Source organism: Echinops telfairi, unplaced genomic scaffold, assembly GCF_000313985.2.
Source record: "Echinops telfairi isolate 266 unplaced genomic scaffold, ASM31398v2 ScPeMD7_7468;HRSCAF=8506_0, whole genome shotgun sequence".
Classification (NCBI taxonomy): Eukaryota; Metazoa; Chordata; class Mammalia; order Afrosoricida; family Tenrecidae; genus Echinops; species Echinops telfairi.
The window spans coordinates 44,589,392-44,604,724 of NW_022111369.1; the positions used below are offsets into that span (position 1 = coordinate 44,589,392).

General features: G+C 44.2%; 1 protein-coding gene across 1 annotated transcript in view; it reads right to left on the reverse strand.

Moving 5' to 3' along the window:
* Positions 1-5,110, reverse strand: part of USO1 (USO1 vesicle transport factor) — a 131,750-nt gene extending 126,640 nt beyond the window's left edge. Inside the window, exon 1 of the mRNA XM_004703383.2 lies at positions 4,892-5,110. Within this exon, the coding sequence (XP_004703440.1) occupies positions 4,892-5,110 (219 nt within the window). The remainder of the gene's footprint in view (positions 1-4,891) is intronic.
* Between the last annotated feature and the right edge of the window lie 10,223 nt (positions 5,111-15,333).

Here is a 15,333-nt window from a genome sequence, read left to right on the forward strand (position 1 = left end):
GGTAGAAGACTCGAAGTGCAATCATTCATTAGCTAATCTACATGAAAGGGATTGAACCCTGCCCTCACCCTTTTACTGAGATCCATGAAATCTGGTCCTAATGTGGGCCTTGATCCACTACCCTACCATTAGCCATGCCTTTTGAAAATCAATATTGGGCTTCTCCTGACTTACAGGGGTAGATGAAACATTGGCGATATCAAGACAAGACAGCTCTTTTGACTTTTACTCCATGGAGGAGCAGAACATCGAAATGGTCGTTTAAGTAGTGGGTTATTAGGGAATGTTTACAGTTTGGGGGATCCCAGGGACAGTCCTACTAGACTGCCACCTGAAAGCTTGGAAGTTCAAGTACATCCGGAAGTGCCTCTGAAAAAAAAAGCTAGGCAATCTACTCCCCCAAAGTCATCCATTGCAAATCCTATGGGGCACAGTTCTACTGTGGCACACATGGGATTGCCATGAGTTCACTGATCGCTGTTTCAAAGTGGTGCTATTTTAAAGTATGCTTATATGCTGCTAGCGGGGACAGCCCAGAGGAGAGGGGAAATGATAATGAGAGAGTCCCTGAGTGACACAAACATTAAGCACCCAGCTTCCTAAAGTTAAGATTGGCTATTCAAACCCACCCAGAACAGGCTTGGAAAATTCTTGATGTTCTCTTTCCAAAGGCAGGGGAATAATCAAGCCTACTAATACCAAGTTGATTCCTACTCGAAGTGACGCTGTAGGACAGAGTAGAGCTGTGTCCCGTAGGGTTTTCAGTTTTAACATGGCAGCGGCTGGGTCCGGACAGCTGTCTTTTGGTTAGCAGACAAGCACGTCACCACTGCAACACGAGGACATCTTACAGAAGATTACAGCCCCTCCAGCCTTGCGCGCGGCGTGTGATTCTATTCTGAGACACACGGGCTGCCGCAAGGGAGAGCTGCAGGAGTGCCGCTCCTCAGAAAGTGAGAGCAAAGGGATTGACTGTAAGAGGAATAAAGCACAGTGAACGGAACCCGAGGGCACAGGAGTGAGGAGGTACCAAGGGTGGTACCTACAGAAATAGGAATTTGAATATTGCTCTTCGCCATGGCTTCCCAGACTTACTTGGCCTATCACTGCCTTCTCAGAAAAAAGATGATCCAGCACCACCCTAGCCGTGGAAAACGTGTGTACTATACCCCACAATGCAGGATAAAGTGTAGGTATCTGCTCTTGCAGCCTCCCTTATCAGTCCAGCAGCTCCTGGCAGTGGTAGCACCCACTTTGGGAACCACTACTCTTAACCCTGTGATGGGCTCATGATCAAGTCCCTCCTCTCTGCAGCAAGCAGCATGATCACAGGAAATGCATTTGGAGGAGAAATAGGGAGACTTCAGAGTGGTCACCCACTAGCCTACAGGATGGAGAAGAGCTGCCCCATAGGGTTTTATAGCAGCAAACATCCTCTTCTTTCTCCTGGCGCTTTCTCATTTGCCCCTGACTTGACAGTGAGCTTGTTTTGTTTTTTTGGCTAACAGCCCACCATTCTACCCCTACTACACCACCAGGGCTCCTTTGAGGATAGCACAGACACTTAGAAAAAGATGTCTAGAGAAGTAAGTTGAAGAAAGCTTACCTAATTGTGGTGGTGTTAGAAATACCACCCCGGAGGGCCCACCGGAAATCAATGGGCAAGAAAATAAAAGTGAGATGAAATAGCGCTGTTGAGTGTTCTCCTCCATGCAGTCGCTGGGCTGAAGTCAAGATGTCAGCAAGGCTGCTCTTCCTGGAAGCTCGAGGGGGAGAATTGGTTTCCTTGCCTTTGCCAGCATCTAAAGCGGTACCTCTTGGCTCCTGGCCACTTCCTCCACCTTCCAGGCAGCAGTGCGGTGTCATTACAGCTCCTGCTGACTCTCCTGCTTGTGGCGCATGGCCTTCTTTCCATATACCCTCGTGTAAAGAGCCTCGAGATTACATTGGGCCCACTCATTAATCCAAGATAATCCAAGATAAATAAAAAAATATTTTATTTAATTACCTCTGCAGAGTCCCCTTTTGTTATGGAAAGGTTCACAGGTCTGGGGATTAGGAAGGACATGTTGGGGGAGTCATTATTCTGTCTTCCAAGGTTGGGGAAGTCATTTTTTTTTTTCCATGATTTACATTTTCTATTTCTTTTGTGAATTACTCAGTCGTGACATATTTTTTATTACCTGTTAGTCGTTCTATTTCTGATTTGTAAGGATCTCAAGTATATAAACCCTAGCAGTCCCCCTCCCTCTACTGCTTGCCCTTTAAATTTTGTTTTTGAGATGTTCTCGAACTTACATAAACACATTAATTTTAAAGGCTTTTTATTATGGAAGCTGTTGAGCAAACTCTAGTAGAAAAGCTCATCAATTAAATCTGCACGTGTTCTTCACCACATTGAAGTAACTATTGACTCAAAGCTAATCCTATTTTATCCAGACCCTTAGCTGCTTCTTCATATCATTGATGATTCTGAAGCAAATCCCAGACAGAGTATCACTTCATCCATAAATATTTCAGCAAAATACGTTAATGTGATGACTGAAGTCTCATTACTTGCTCTGAGGTGCTTGGTGCCGTGAGTAGGGAAACCCGCTGCACTGATCTCTTTACAGGCGATGAAAATAAAGTCTGACGGTGGTGGCTTCCTCCTGCTTCAAGTCTGCTTTATTAGGCGGTACCATTTTATGATTACTTAAGCAAATCTATTTGAGCGCCGCACTTGTGGGAAATGCTGTGAGTTTACCTTCAGTTTACCCTTCTTTGTTTGTGACCAAGAGCTGTAGTAAAGGGATTGCGATGACAAAATTAACAGGTTGCGCATGGTGCCCACATTCCTGGTTTAGTCCTCTTTCCATGACGGCGGTGATGACTGGCAGTGCTTCTAGAAGGCTGGCAATTGTGTGCCCAGCCTGCATCATTTACACATGTCAGTGCCCGGTGCCAAGGCCACTGGACACTGATGTGGAAAACAGATATAGAGCAGGAAGGGAAGAACATAATACCCTTCCCTGCGGTCGGTCTCCTGCTTGGTGAACCTTCCACAATCCCAAAAGGAGTATCTTGGCTAGCACAGCTCGTCCTGCAGTTGACTGTGGGCAGCCCTGGGTGGAGTTACAGAGGCATTGGCTTCTCCTTTGAAAAGCAGAAATATATTTAAAGATGTAGTTATTACTGAGGACGAGGTAAGAATAGATGATCCAGGTGATTTCTTAGAGTTCAGGACGCAAAAGGCAGTGGCAAGTCAGTTCAGTGCGTGCTTGTGATAGCCTAGCAACACCTTACCAAAATAAATAACTCCAACCTTACAACCATAAATACCAACGCATTTGCTTGGCACCGCTCTCACTTCCTCACTACCCAGGCTCTTAACCTGTTGCAATCTGGTTTCCATTCCCTTCCTTGAAAACTCTTCGCGTTGAAGGTTACCAACCAAATCCCAGGGCATGAATTCAGTGTTTGTCCTCTGTATCCTATCTTCTGTCAATGGCTACTGACAGCTTTGCTCCCTTGTTTACGTTCTTCGTCTCTTAGCCTCTGCAGTGCTAAATGACTCTGCTCTACTCTCATTTTCCTGTGTGTATCTTTGAATACTAAGGTAGATGCTCCTACCCCATCATCTTTTAGATGCAAGTCCTTCTTAAGCTTGGACAGTTACCATGCTTCTTCCTTAGGACCCTCTTCTCAGCTTCAACACCCATGCTCCCATGGGTCTATTCCAAACACAACCTCTCTTTGGAGCTCCAGACACAGGTTTCTGTGTAATATCGAGGTTGTTCAGGTTCGCTTTTCTCACCTCAGACTTAACCCAAAGTCTGCCTTGGCCCGTCAGCCCTGGGCACCTGTACCTGTCACCTGCAGCATAATACCTTCCCAGCTCAGAAAACAATCAGGGCAAGAACTGAGATGGATCACAGCTTAGTGGGGGTTAGAAGAAAAATTTGATGGCTATAAATCAAGCAGGTCTGCACTGAGCCCTTGGCACCTTACTGGGTACAGAGCCAAAAACCTACCCTGCTGGAGACCTGGGGCCTGTTGTTTTTCTCTTCCCACGCCCCCTCATGCTCATGCCCTTTATTCATTCCCCTTTTTAACATAATTTTTTATTATGAATTAGGTAGTGGTTTACATATCAGATCATCGCTTTACATATCAGGTCATCATTCTTATATTCATGCTTTTAAAAATCTCATTTTCTTTGAAGCAATTTCACTCTTCCTCTTTCTAGATCTGAAGACCCCACACACCCACACACACACCACCACCACCCAGGCCCTGAAATCTTGATTAGTTTTACCATGTCTCGTCTCAGAAGATCAGATCCTGCTTTGTCCACTCCCCCCATGCCCCAACCCCACCACATACACACAACGACTCCACTACCTCTGGGTCCCAGTCTACACTTTCCCAGTCTCCTGGTACTGGGCCCTGAGCCATAGAACCATCATCCTGGGTCTTCACTAGGTCTTGTCCATCTCTCTTTCTCACCGCGGTTTCTTCCTCGGTGTCCTGCTGTTGTTAACTTTATTCATGCCCTTATCCTTTCAAGGTCAAACTATATCTAAAACCCTCCACCGCTGTTTCCGAATGTGGTGGAGTCTGAGCTCCACCTGAGCTCATCCTACCTTCTAGTGCCATTTTAAGTACATTTTTAAAACTTGGTGATATGTAAAAGACATCACACTCACACCGGGATCTGGGCATGAAGAGGATCGATGATTAGTTCTTCCAATCTCACTTGTTAACTTGTTTCATTAATGGGGATCTCTTGATGATCTTTGTTATTTTTATCTATTCATTGCTTTTTGTATTGAAATGTGTTGCATGTGCAGAAAAAAAGGCATTGTGAACCATCAGTGTAGCTCGATGAAATCCCGCAAACTGAACTCACCCTTGTAGCCAACACCTGGATCAACACCAAACCAACCCTTATCAGCACTCCAGAAGTTTCCTCATGCCCCACTCCATCAAAGATGACCACTCTTCTGGCTTCTAAAAGCATAGATTTGCTTTGCCTCCCTTTGAGCTTTGTACCCTTGGAGCCAAGCAGTATGCATTCTTGTGTGTCTGGCTTGTCTTCCTCAGCATCAAGTTGATGAAGGTCACCCATGCTTTTGCCTTTAGCCCTGATGGGCTTTTGATGCTAGGGTCACCCAATCTCTGTCAGAAAGAAGGGGTCATTGAGACTCAAAAACTCTTCGGAGATTTATTCATAAGCTCCTCTTGTTCATTATGAAAATAACCCATGGCTGAAAGGGTTATTTTGGAAATTAATTCGTAAGACTAGCATTTTTTAATGCCTTGGTTTTGCAAAGCTAGCTGGACAAGTTATTAAGCTTGAACTTTTCAATACAGATTTACAGTACTAAATGCATGTGGATTTATGAAGAATCACAACTAGGTTCTGAAAATTCCACAAATGTAAGGGATTAGATTTCTTATCTGGGTCTTCCTTCCTCAGGTCTTTGTTTTGTTGTGTCTTTAAATTGCTTATGGTTTTTTCTCTTGATTTTTTTTCTCTTTCACATCTAATTATCAATACTGTCAATCAACTTTTTCTTAGCCTAGGCATGTTTAGATCTAGTTCCTCTGGGTGGCCTGCTAATAAATTTTCCCTCTTTCAAGTTAAAACAGCAACAAAAAAATATAAGCCTAAACTTATGACTAAAGATGAAGTATTTTAATGCCTATAAAAATGTAACAATGGGGAACTGATCATAGGATCTACATATAACTTCCTCCCTGGGGGATGGACAACAGAAAAGTGGGTGAAGGGAGACATCGTACAGTGTAAGGTAGGACAAAATAGTAATAATTTATAGATTATTGAGGGTTCGTGAGGGAGGGGGAAAAATGAGGAGCTGCTACCAAGGGCTCAAGAAGAAAGCAAATGTTTTGAGAATGATGATGGCAACAAATGTACAAATGTGCTTGGCACAATGGATGTATGTATGGATTGTGATAAGAATTGTACGAGCCCCCAATAAAATGATTTAAAAGAAAATAAAAAAATGTAACAATGATTCTTCTGAATTATTTATATCAACAGTCATGGATTGATTTTCAAGATTTTTAAACACACCATCAAGTGTTAGAATGTGTTTTATAATTTACTTCTAGTTTCCTTAGCAACTTTTTCTCCCCCTGAACCCTCATGATTCTTTTTTTTCTAGTAAATAATCCTTTATTCCATGCAGCCACATTTCAAGACATGACAGTGTATAACAGTTTAAGGAAGGTGGAACTCTCTAACTTTAATTCACAGCAGTTGAAAATACAACTCCAATTTGTTTGGTTTTTGGTTCTGCCTTATCTTCCCTCACGTGAAGTGTGGTAATGAATAAAATTAAATCAGAGCAGAGGGGGTTAATGTTCTTAAGCTTACCAAGGATTGTTTTAGTACGGTGAGGCAAATGAAGCACTTAGTACAGGCATGAAATTTAAGGGGACATGAAAAAAAATCAGTAATCAAGATAAATAATATTTCAATGTAATAGTTTTAGAACTCGAATAAGTGCCAAAAGTCAATTAGATAAGTTATATTGTACCTACTTAAAAAAAAGGGTATACACCACCTCTGAACTGTATTTTCAAACTTGATTGTGTAAGAAAAAAATCTCACTTCTTTCATGATTCTTAAACAAGCGAGTGGAATGCTTGCTTCATATGGAAAAATACTTGCCACCTATGGAATTCCTTCTTACGGAACAATACGTTTGCGCTTCAGACTAATGCTCAAGGAAGGCACACCACGGTTGAATTACTTGAGATGGTTTATGTATGCACAATCCTTGTAACTCACATGGGAACATAGTGAATGAGACTCTCATGAGGGGATTTGTCAGTGTAGCCAGCCCATGGGGTATAGAATGAGCCATTTCAGAAGCAGGAATGGAGAATCTCCTGACCACTACTGAAGCAGAATGTGTATGAGTTGTTGAATGTAAAATTGTGATCTGCCTCTTAAACTGTCACCTAATTCCCCCCCCCAAAAAAAACTTCTAAAAATAAAGAGGAGACATAGTGGAGCATGTCCAAGGTCCCTGCATGCAGAAGCAGTGGAGGGAGGCAGCCGAAACAACAGTACAGAGACCATGAGACAAAGCGATGAGCTTCCCAGCCCATGCGACTAATGAAACTCCAGCCAGAGTGCCTTCTGACAGACTAGGATTGCAGAGTGAAGTGCCCTTTGGTCATTATTGTAATCCTTGCCTAAGCAGAGTACAGGCCAAGGGACCTTGTGGCTGAGAAGCTGAGGCCCAGAGAAAGACATTCCTGCTGGCCTAGCTGTAAGGACACACTACTGAGAAAATAACTGTATCCTTAATGTTTCTGATCCTGAAATGTATGTAGCCTGTTAACTTCCCTCATCAACTGCCATACTCATAAGTATGGCCTGTGGTTTTTATGTGGCCATTGCGACATCAGCCTCAGCAGAGAAGTGGAGTGCTGTGAGAGGGGCAGAGGTGGGAGGGTGGAGCCTTGTCTGCCCTCTGCATCATAGGAATCCTCCTTGGGCTGATATGGAGTTGAATTCTCCTTCCCCTTCCCCGACCCAGCTCACCTACCTTTCCTCAGATGGTCTTTATGCATCAGGCTTTTGCCAATGCCGTTTGACCATAACGCAAATGTTAGTTTGTTGTATCATAGTGAGTAGCTTCTGTGTTGCTAGGAGGCTGGGAGCGATGCTACCAATATTTCGAATACAAGCAGGGACACGCATAGGGCACAGGTTTCGGTGCAACTTCCAGACGAAGACACACTACTCAGAAGGAACACCGGGTTCTCGCGGGAATCACATGTCTTCCGAAAACTAGGCATTAAAAAACCTTTCTGGATGACAACAAAACATTAACTGATTTGCCCCGAGAAGGAGCAGTAACTAGAGAAGGACAACATGATTGATGCAGCCGAGAGCCAGGGGGTAGGAGCGCCTTCCTGAGATGGGCTGGCACAGTGGCCACCACAGTGGACTCCGTCTTGCTGGTGACGGTGAGAATGACGAGGGCTGAGCAATGCTGCGTCCTGTTGTGCATAAGGCCATCATGAGTCAGAGTAAACTCAAGGGCCTCTAACAACAAAAACATATATGACTGTTTAGCTGCTTTGAGGGAGGAGGGCATGGGTTAAAAAAACAGCAAAACAACAAAAAACCTCAGTTGCACACTGTGTTAGACTGGGTTGACTAGAGAAACAAATTCATAGACAGTCATCTGTGTATAAGAAATAGTTTTATATACAAGAGTAATTATATATTAAGAAGCAACCCAGCCCAGGCCAGATCAAGTCCATAAGTCCAATATTAGCCCATATGCCTGATAATAGCCCATACATTCCTCTTTAGACTCACGCAGCCATAAAATGACACTGAATGCAGTAAGATCACAGGCCAGTGGGTGGAAAGTCTTGTAGAGCCAGTGGCGGTGGAAGCATTGCAGCACTGGTGTGGGTCTCCATGTGGCTTCTCCAGCTCCAGGGCTCTGGCTCCATCAGTGTGCCTCCATGTGGCTTGTCAACCAGAAGGTCAAGCAGAGAGTGCGTGTGTCCCACCTCCAGTGAGGAAGACAAGAGGTTCCAGAATCCTCCGGAGAAGGCCATGCCCACACAGAGGCATTATTGACTATGACCTGATTGACAGGCTAGACTCCACCCCTTCACAAGTTGGCAGGAGAATATGTAACTGCCACACAGAGAGTAATAATGAGGTATGAGCTGTGAAGCCAGATGTTGGTTTGAGACCCACCAAAACAGCAACTTTGAATGGAGGCACTATGATGATTAAAAGACACACAAGGAACATAAAAACCAATAAACGTATTCCTTCTATTAGATATTATGAGCAGTAATATTTAGTCCTCAAACCAGAATTCTACAGAAAATGATCTAAACTATATATATAAACAAACCATCGGGCAAAACCAAGTAATCAATTGTGTTTCTATGAGTATGTGTTTCTCTAGCTTCATGTGTGATTCCTGTGAGACCCCACATTTGATAAGAAAGATTACCTTGCTCCTAGATTTTGGTTGTGTAAACCTTCTCCTTTTTAGCAGGCACTTTCAGGGAAAGAGATACACAATTTTTTGAGTAGAGGGCACCCTAAAAAAAAGAAAGAAAGAAAGAAAGAAAGATTACCAGACCCATCCAGTTCCACGAAAAAAAAATAAAAAATTGCTTTTACAAATGTTTATTTTCACAGTGTGCAGACGAGAGTGTGGAGGGCATGCCAAGTTTACTAATGGAAATTAAACTTTCAAAGACTTTATGTCTTTGTCATCATTGCTCATCACAGAAATAGGTGTTCTATGATGAAAGCACTTATTTGCACAAATATTTCCTCTAGGATTTATACCATTGGGGAACTTTTTTTAAAAAGTGGGGGTTTTGTTTATTTTTAAATTTTAGATGTCATGTTTCAACTTTCTGAGATATCAGACTCTTGAAGGTCATGGCCTGCTTGGGGCGTTTTGTTGTTGTTGTTAGGTGCCGAGACAGTTCCGACCCATAGTGACCATATGCACAACAGATGGACACATTGCTCAGTCCTGCACCTTCCTCACATTTGTTCCTATGCCTGAGCCCATTGTTACAGCCACTGCGTCAGTCCATCTCCTTAAAGACCGTCCTCTTTTTCTCTGCTCCTCTGCTTTACGAAGCACGATGCCCCCAGGGACTGTTTCTCCTGAAAACATATCCAAAATAGGTAAGACCAAGTCTCGCCATCCTTGCCTCTAGGAGCACTCTGGCCACATTTCTTGTGGTAATATCACATTGCTTGTGAGACATCCACTGCAGTCCTTGCGCTTGCTAAGCCTACTCTTTCTCACGCTGTCTTCAAAACTCAACCCAGGCATTATCCCTTCCAGGAAATCTGAGCCACCAGTTAGATACAATTGCCCCTTCTCCATGGTTTTCACATGCTGTAAATGTCTTAAACCGTCTTCTGTTACGTTGCACTTATCTCTTCCATTAATGTGTGAAGGGGCTTCTAAAAGTTTGTTTGAAAGTAGAACGATGGGAGGGAGGCTTCAAGAGGGCACCAAGAATTGGGAGTGGGCGTGCAGACCCCACCACGGTACACCAAACCATGAGGACAGTGTGGCCACGTGGAAGGATGCATGACAGAGAGAGTTACAGGACTGGTTCCAACCAGAGCCAAACTGACCCCCTCCCTGGAAGTGGGTGTGGCGGAGAGTAGAACTGAACCTACTGGTTGGGGAGAGGGGCCAGCATGCCACCCCCGCACGGAGGCAGGCCGGGAGGGAGGAAGAGAAAGAGAGAGCTGGACTGGACCCCACGCTGGCACACCAGGCCCAGAGGATGACGTCCATGTGGGGAGCTAATGGGACACAGAGGGGCTGGACAACCAACAACAGCACGTGTCCCCTTACTGAAGCAGACTGTGACAGAGGACATTTCTGGGATCACATGGTGGGGAGGCAGTGCAGTCTGAACCCTCCAAAACGGAGCAAATCAAAAAGGGATCATACTAGATCAGCAGCTAGAGTGAGGCAGAGCTACGAAGCCCCTGAGGAGCCCTCAAGGTGGGGCTCCAGGCCGAGAGGGGCAGCTCGTGGACAGTCACGAAGGCCAGCGAACAGATCCAGGATTTTTTTGTATATTACTTCTCTTTTTTATTTTAATTTTTTCTTATTTATTGATTTTTTTAAATCAGTTTGGGCTATGTCATAGTCGGTGTGCCTATATATATAGGATAGGCACGGGAGGCATGCCGGGGGAGAGAGCAGGGGCATCAATGGTCCCGGGGAGAACTGAGGGGTGAGGGTGGTGGGGGAAGGGGGTGGTGAGCAGGCTGTGCCATGGACAGGGGGACAACTGGGGTGTTGGAGTCAATAACAAGGAGATAGGTATCAAAGTGGTGGGGTGGGGGGAGTGTGTCGGAGCAATAGCAAACTAGCTAAGAGGAAGTACCAAGAGGCGGAAATAAGGGGAAAGTGACAGTGGGGCAGGAGGAAGGTACAAGGAAACAGAGGAAGGACCTAGGAAGCAAAGAAATAGATAGAGGTATAAACATAGCGGTGTACCTATGCAAATGCATTAATCCACAAAAATAGAGGTATTGGCACATGTACATATAGATGGCAATACACTGAGGTAGGGGATGGACTTTGGGCCTCTGCTCATACCCTCCCTCAATACAGGAACACTTTGTTCTAACAAATCGGCAGTCTGAGATGTTCCCTCCAGACACAATCGCTGAAGACGAAACGGGTGCATAAGCAAATGTGGTGAAGAAGGTGGATGGTGCCCAGCTATTAAAATATATAGGGTCTTAAAGGCTTGAAGTTACTCAAACTGCCATTTAGCAGTGAAGCAACAAGTCCACATGGAAGAAGCATACCGCAGGTGTAATCATGAGGAGTCATAGGGTAATAGGCATCAGCAGACACAACAAACAAAATCATATTATTGAGAACGAGAGGGGCTGGAGCAGAGAACCAAAGCCCATCTGTAGACAATGGAACGATCTCTGCACAGAGGGCCCACAGGGAAGGAATGAGTCACCAGGTTGCAATAAAGCATGGATGAAACCCACTATATTCCTCTGGTTCCTTGAGGCCTCCTCACCACCCACTATCATGATCCCAGTGCTGCTTCTCAATTCAGAGTAGACCAGAACATGTACACAGGTATAGATAAGAGATGGGAAGGTCACGACACACTGAATCCAGAAACAGAGTGGGAATAGTGATACCAGGAGGGTAGGGGGAAGAGAGGGAAAAAGGGGGAACCGATCTCAATGATCGACACATAACCATACACCCCTCTACAGGGATAAGAACAACAGGAAACATGGGGGAAGGGAGACAGTGGTCGGTGTGAGAGATGAAAATAATAACAGTGTACAATCTATCAGAGGGTTATGAGAGGGGAAAAATTAAAAAAGAGGAGCTGATACCAAGGGTTCACTAGAAAGTAAATGTCTAGAAAAGAATGAAGGCAACATATGTACAAACATGCCTGATGCAATTGACGTATGATGTATGGATTGTGATAAGAGTTGTATGAGCCCCCAATAAAATAATTTAAAAAAAGAAAATAGAATGATGGATAATAGAATTTTTCGGTGAACTTTTTAAAGCCCTCTCATATTTGGCTCCTGAAAACAAATTGTCCTTTTAGATGATAAGTATTTGACCATGTGGTGGAGTGAAATTTTATCATGTGACTTTTCTAGCCACTGTAACTCCCATCAAAAGAGTGGGTGGGACTATGCAAATTGGGCATGTGTAATATTAGCAGAGGGAATTGGCCAGTTTTGTTACCACTCGCCTGGCTGTAAGCATGACCTGTCGTGGCTGGAGAGAAAGACCCAGAGGACCACAAAGGAAGCAGGGCCACAGGGGAGCACATTTGTGACTGCTGTCTAAAGTGGCGCAGGCTGAGACCAGAGGCACCAGAGGCTGTGGCATGGAGACCGTGGAACATTGCCAAGGATCAGGCTAGAGGCTGAAGCAAGGGCATGGCACAGAACAGAAGAGTAACCCCGAGACTATGAGACCACGAGGCAGAGCAGCAAGCAGGCTTCCTGGTCCAGGGAGGCAGAAGCGGGTGATACGCTAAGGACCTCAGAAAGACTGGCTGCTGGCTGAGGAGAGGCATTGCACTGGACAAATGACTTTATCCTGTTTACTGCCTGTGCTAACTTGTTAGCTTCCCTAATAAACCCCCTTAATTGTGAGTATCATCTGTGAGCTCTTGTGGCCAATGCAACCAATGCTCAAACCCAGCATAGAAGTAGAATGCCGTGGGAAAAACTGTTGGTTACCGAATGTGTAAAGAAAGATGGAGGATAGGCTCATGAGTGACCTCTGCCTTGTGGCAATAGGGAAACCAGAGGAGGTCACACATGCCCACCCCCATGCTGTGTACTGCAGCTATCTTTTGGTTTTTCTTGTTTAATGTGGTCCCTGAGGACTGCAAATGAGTAACACAATTGACCACTAGCCCAAAAGATGGTGGTTCAAGTCTACCCAGAGGTGTCTTAAGAAAAAAGTCTGGTTTTGTACTTATGAAAAAACCAGTCATTGAAAACCCCGTGGATCACAGATATACTCTAACATATGTGGGGTCTCCAGGAGTCAGAATTGACCTGGTGGCTGGGTTTTGGGTTTTTTGGTATATGGTAATCCTTTTATTTTCCTGAGGAGTCCTGGTGGCATAGTGTTACACACTGGTCTGCTAACAGAAAGATCAGCAGTTCTACGCCAGCAGCCTCTCCACACAAGAAAGATGAGACTCTCTAGCCCTATAATGATTTACAGTCTCAGAAAACCCAGAGGCAGTTTTATTCTCTCCTATGGAGGTCATAAGGAGTTGGAATTGACTCAATGGCAGTGAATTTGAGGTTTAATTTTTTTTTTGTTTAAAATCAGAATATTAGCCATTTTCAAAACTTTGGTTTTAGTTCAATAATCTTCTAATGGAAAATATGTGGTGTTGTGAAGTATACACCATCATTGTTTTCAATGTACATACTGTCCCTAAGTTCTTTACTGTGAAACAGAAACAACTGAGATGAAGATCCTGTTTAAATTCAGGGTCTTTAACTGTACTGTTGATGCTGAGCAATTAATGTTCTATAATACCCATTTTCAAATCTTGGCTCATTTTCTGCTGATGCTGTTTTGTATGTGTCCTTTTCCCCTTTGTACTTCCATTTCTTTCTTCCTCTCCTCCTTCCTTTATTGACCCCTGGTGTTCTCTGTCCATTGATTTCGATTCTTCTCCATTTCTTTTTTTAGATATGTACAGAGCTTTATATCAAAAAGTGATTATATATCAGGAAAATATTCCAGCCCAGTGCAGATCAAGTCCATAAGTCCAACACTAGTCCATAAGTCCCTCTTCAGACTCACGCAGCCACATGCAACGATGCAGAATGCAGGAAGATCACAGACCAGTGGGTGCAAAGTCTTGTGGATCCAATGGCAGTGCATGCGTCTGCAGGGCTCTTGCAGGTCTTCTTGTGGCTCCTCCACAGGAAGGTGAAGGCAGAGAGAGAGGAAGTTCTCAGAATCCCCCTTTATGAGAAAGTCATACCCACAAGGAGGCATCATCAGGCTGTGACCTGATTGGCAGCCTAGATTCCATCTTCTCCATTTCTAAGGGCAGATCATTGTGCATGTTGTCTTCTATCACTTAATAAATTTGGATTTTGAGGAGTAGCCTAAAGGAGACCATTTATTTCCCATAGGCACGATACTTGTCATGCAGTGAAGAGTGGCGTCTGAACTATGACAGCATGTCCTAACAATCATTGTAATCGTTGCCATTTACATGATGCATGTTATGTGCTAGATCTTGGGGAAAAAGCTTTGCACAATGTTCTGTGAAGTAGGAACCACACTTTGCCTTTTTTACAGTTGGGGACACACATTCAGAGAACTGAATAACTTGCCCAGCACCATGCATGTTTTAAGTGCAGGGCTAAGATGAAGACCAGAGTTCACCAGGTTTCAGATCTGATGCTTTTAAGCCACCACTTGTCTGTTAGTTTGTCACCCTGAGGGGAATTGCATGCTACTGTGATGCTGCCGTTGATGCCACCAGTATGTCACTGCTTGCAGGGTCACGCAGGGTGGACAGGGTTCGTTGGAACTTCAGACTAAGGCGGGCTAGGAAGAAGAGCCAGGTCATGCGCTTCTAAAAGCAGTGGCGGGTGAAGACCGGATGAGATTGTCTGACCCAGTGCCAGAAGACGGTCCCTTCGGGTCAGAAAGCCCACACACTAAGACAGGGAAGAGCTCCCTCTGTAAAGACTTTAATGATATTAATGGAGCAGAGCTTTCAGGACCTTCATTTGCTGATGTGGCATTATACCCCAACATAAAGAAAGCAAAAATCCTCACAACTGGACCCATACACAACATCATGACAAACTAAAAAGTTTGACGTTGTCACATATCTTATTCTACTTGGATCTGCAATCAATGCCTAGGAAGCAGCAGTCAAAAAAACCCCACATTGTGTTGTATTGGGTAAATTTGCTGCACAAGACCCATTTAAAGTGTTAAAGAATGAGGAGATCACTTTGAGGATTAAGGTACACCTGACTCAAGGTCATGTATTTTAATTGCCTGAGATGTATGTGACAGCTGGACATTGAACAAGGAAGACTTTAGAAGAATCTACGAGGGGGGTCCCCCCCAAATGGATTTTTTCCCAAAGCTATGTATTTAATTTTTTTTAACCAAACAATCTTATCACTTTCAAAGGCTTACTCGACTTCCTTAAAGAGTTATAGTCGGGGGAACTGATTACAAGAATCTATGTATAGCCTCCTCCCTGGGGGATGGACAGCAGAGAAGA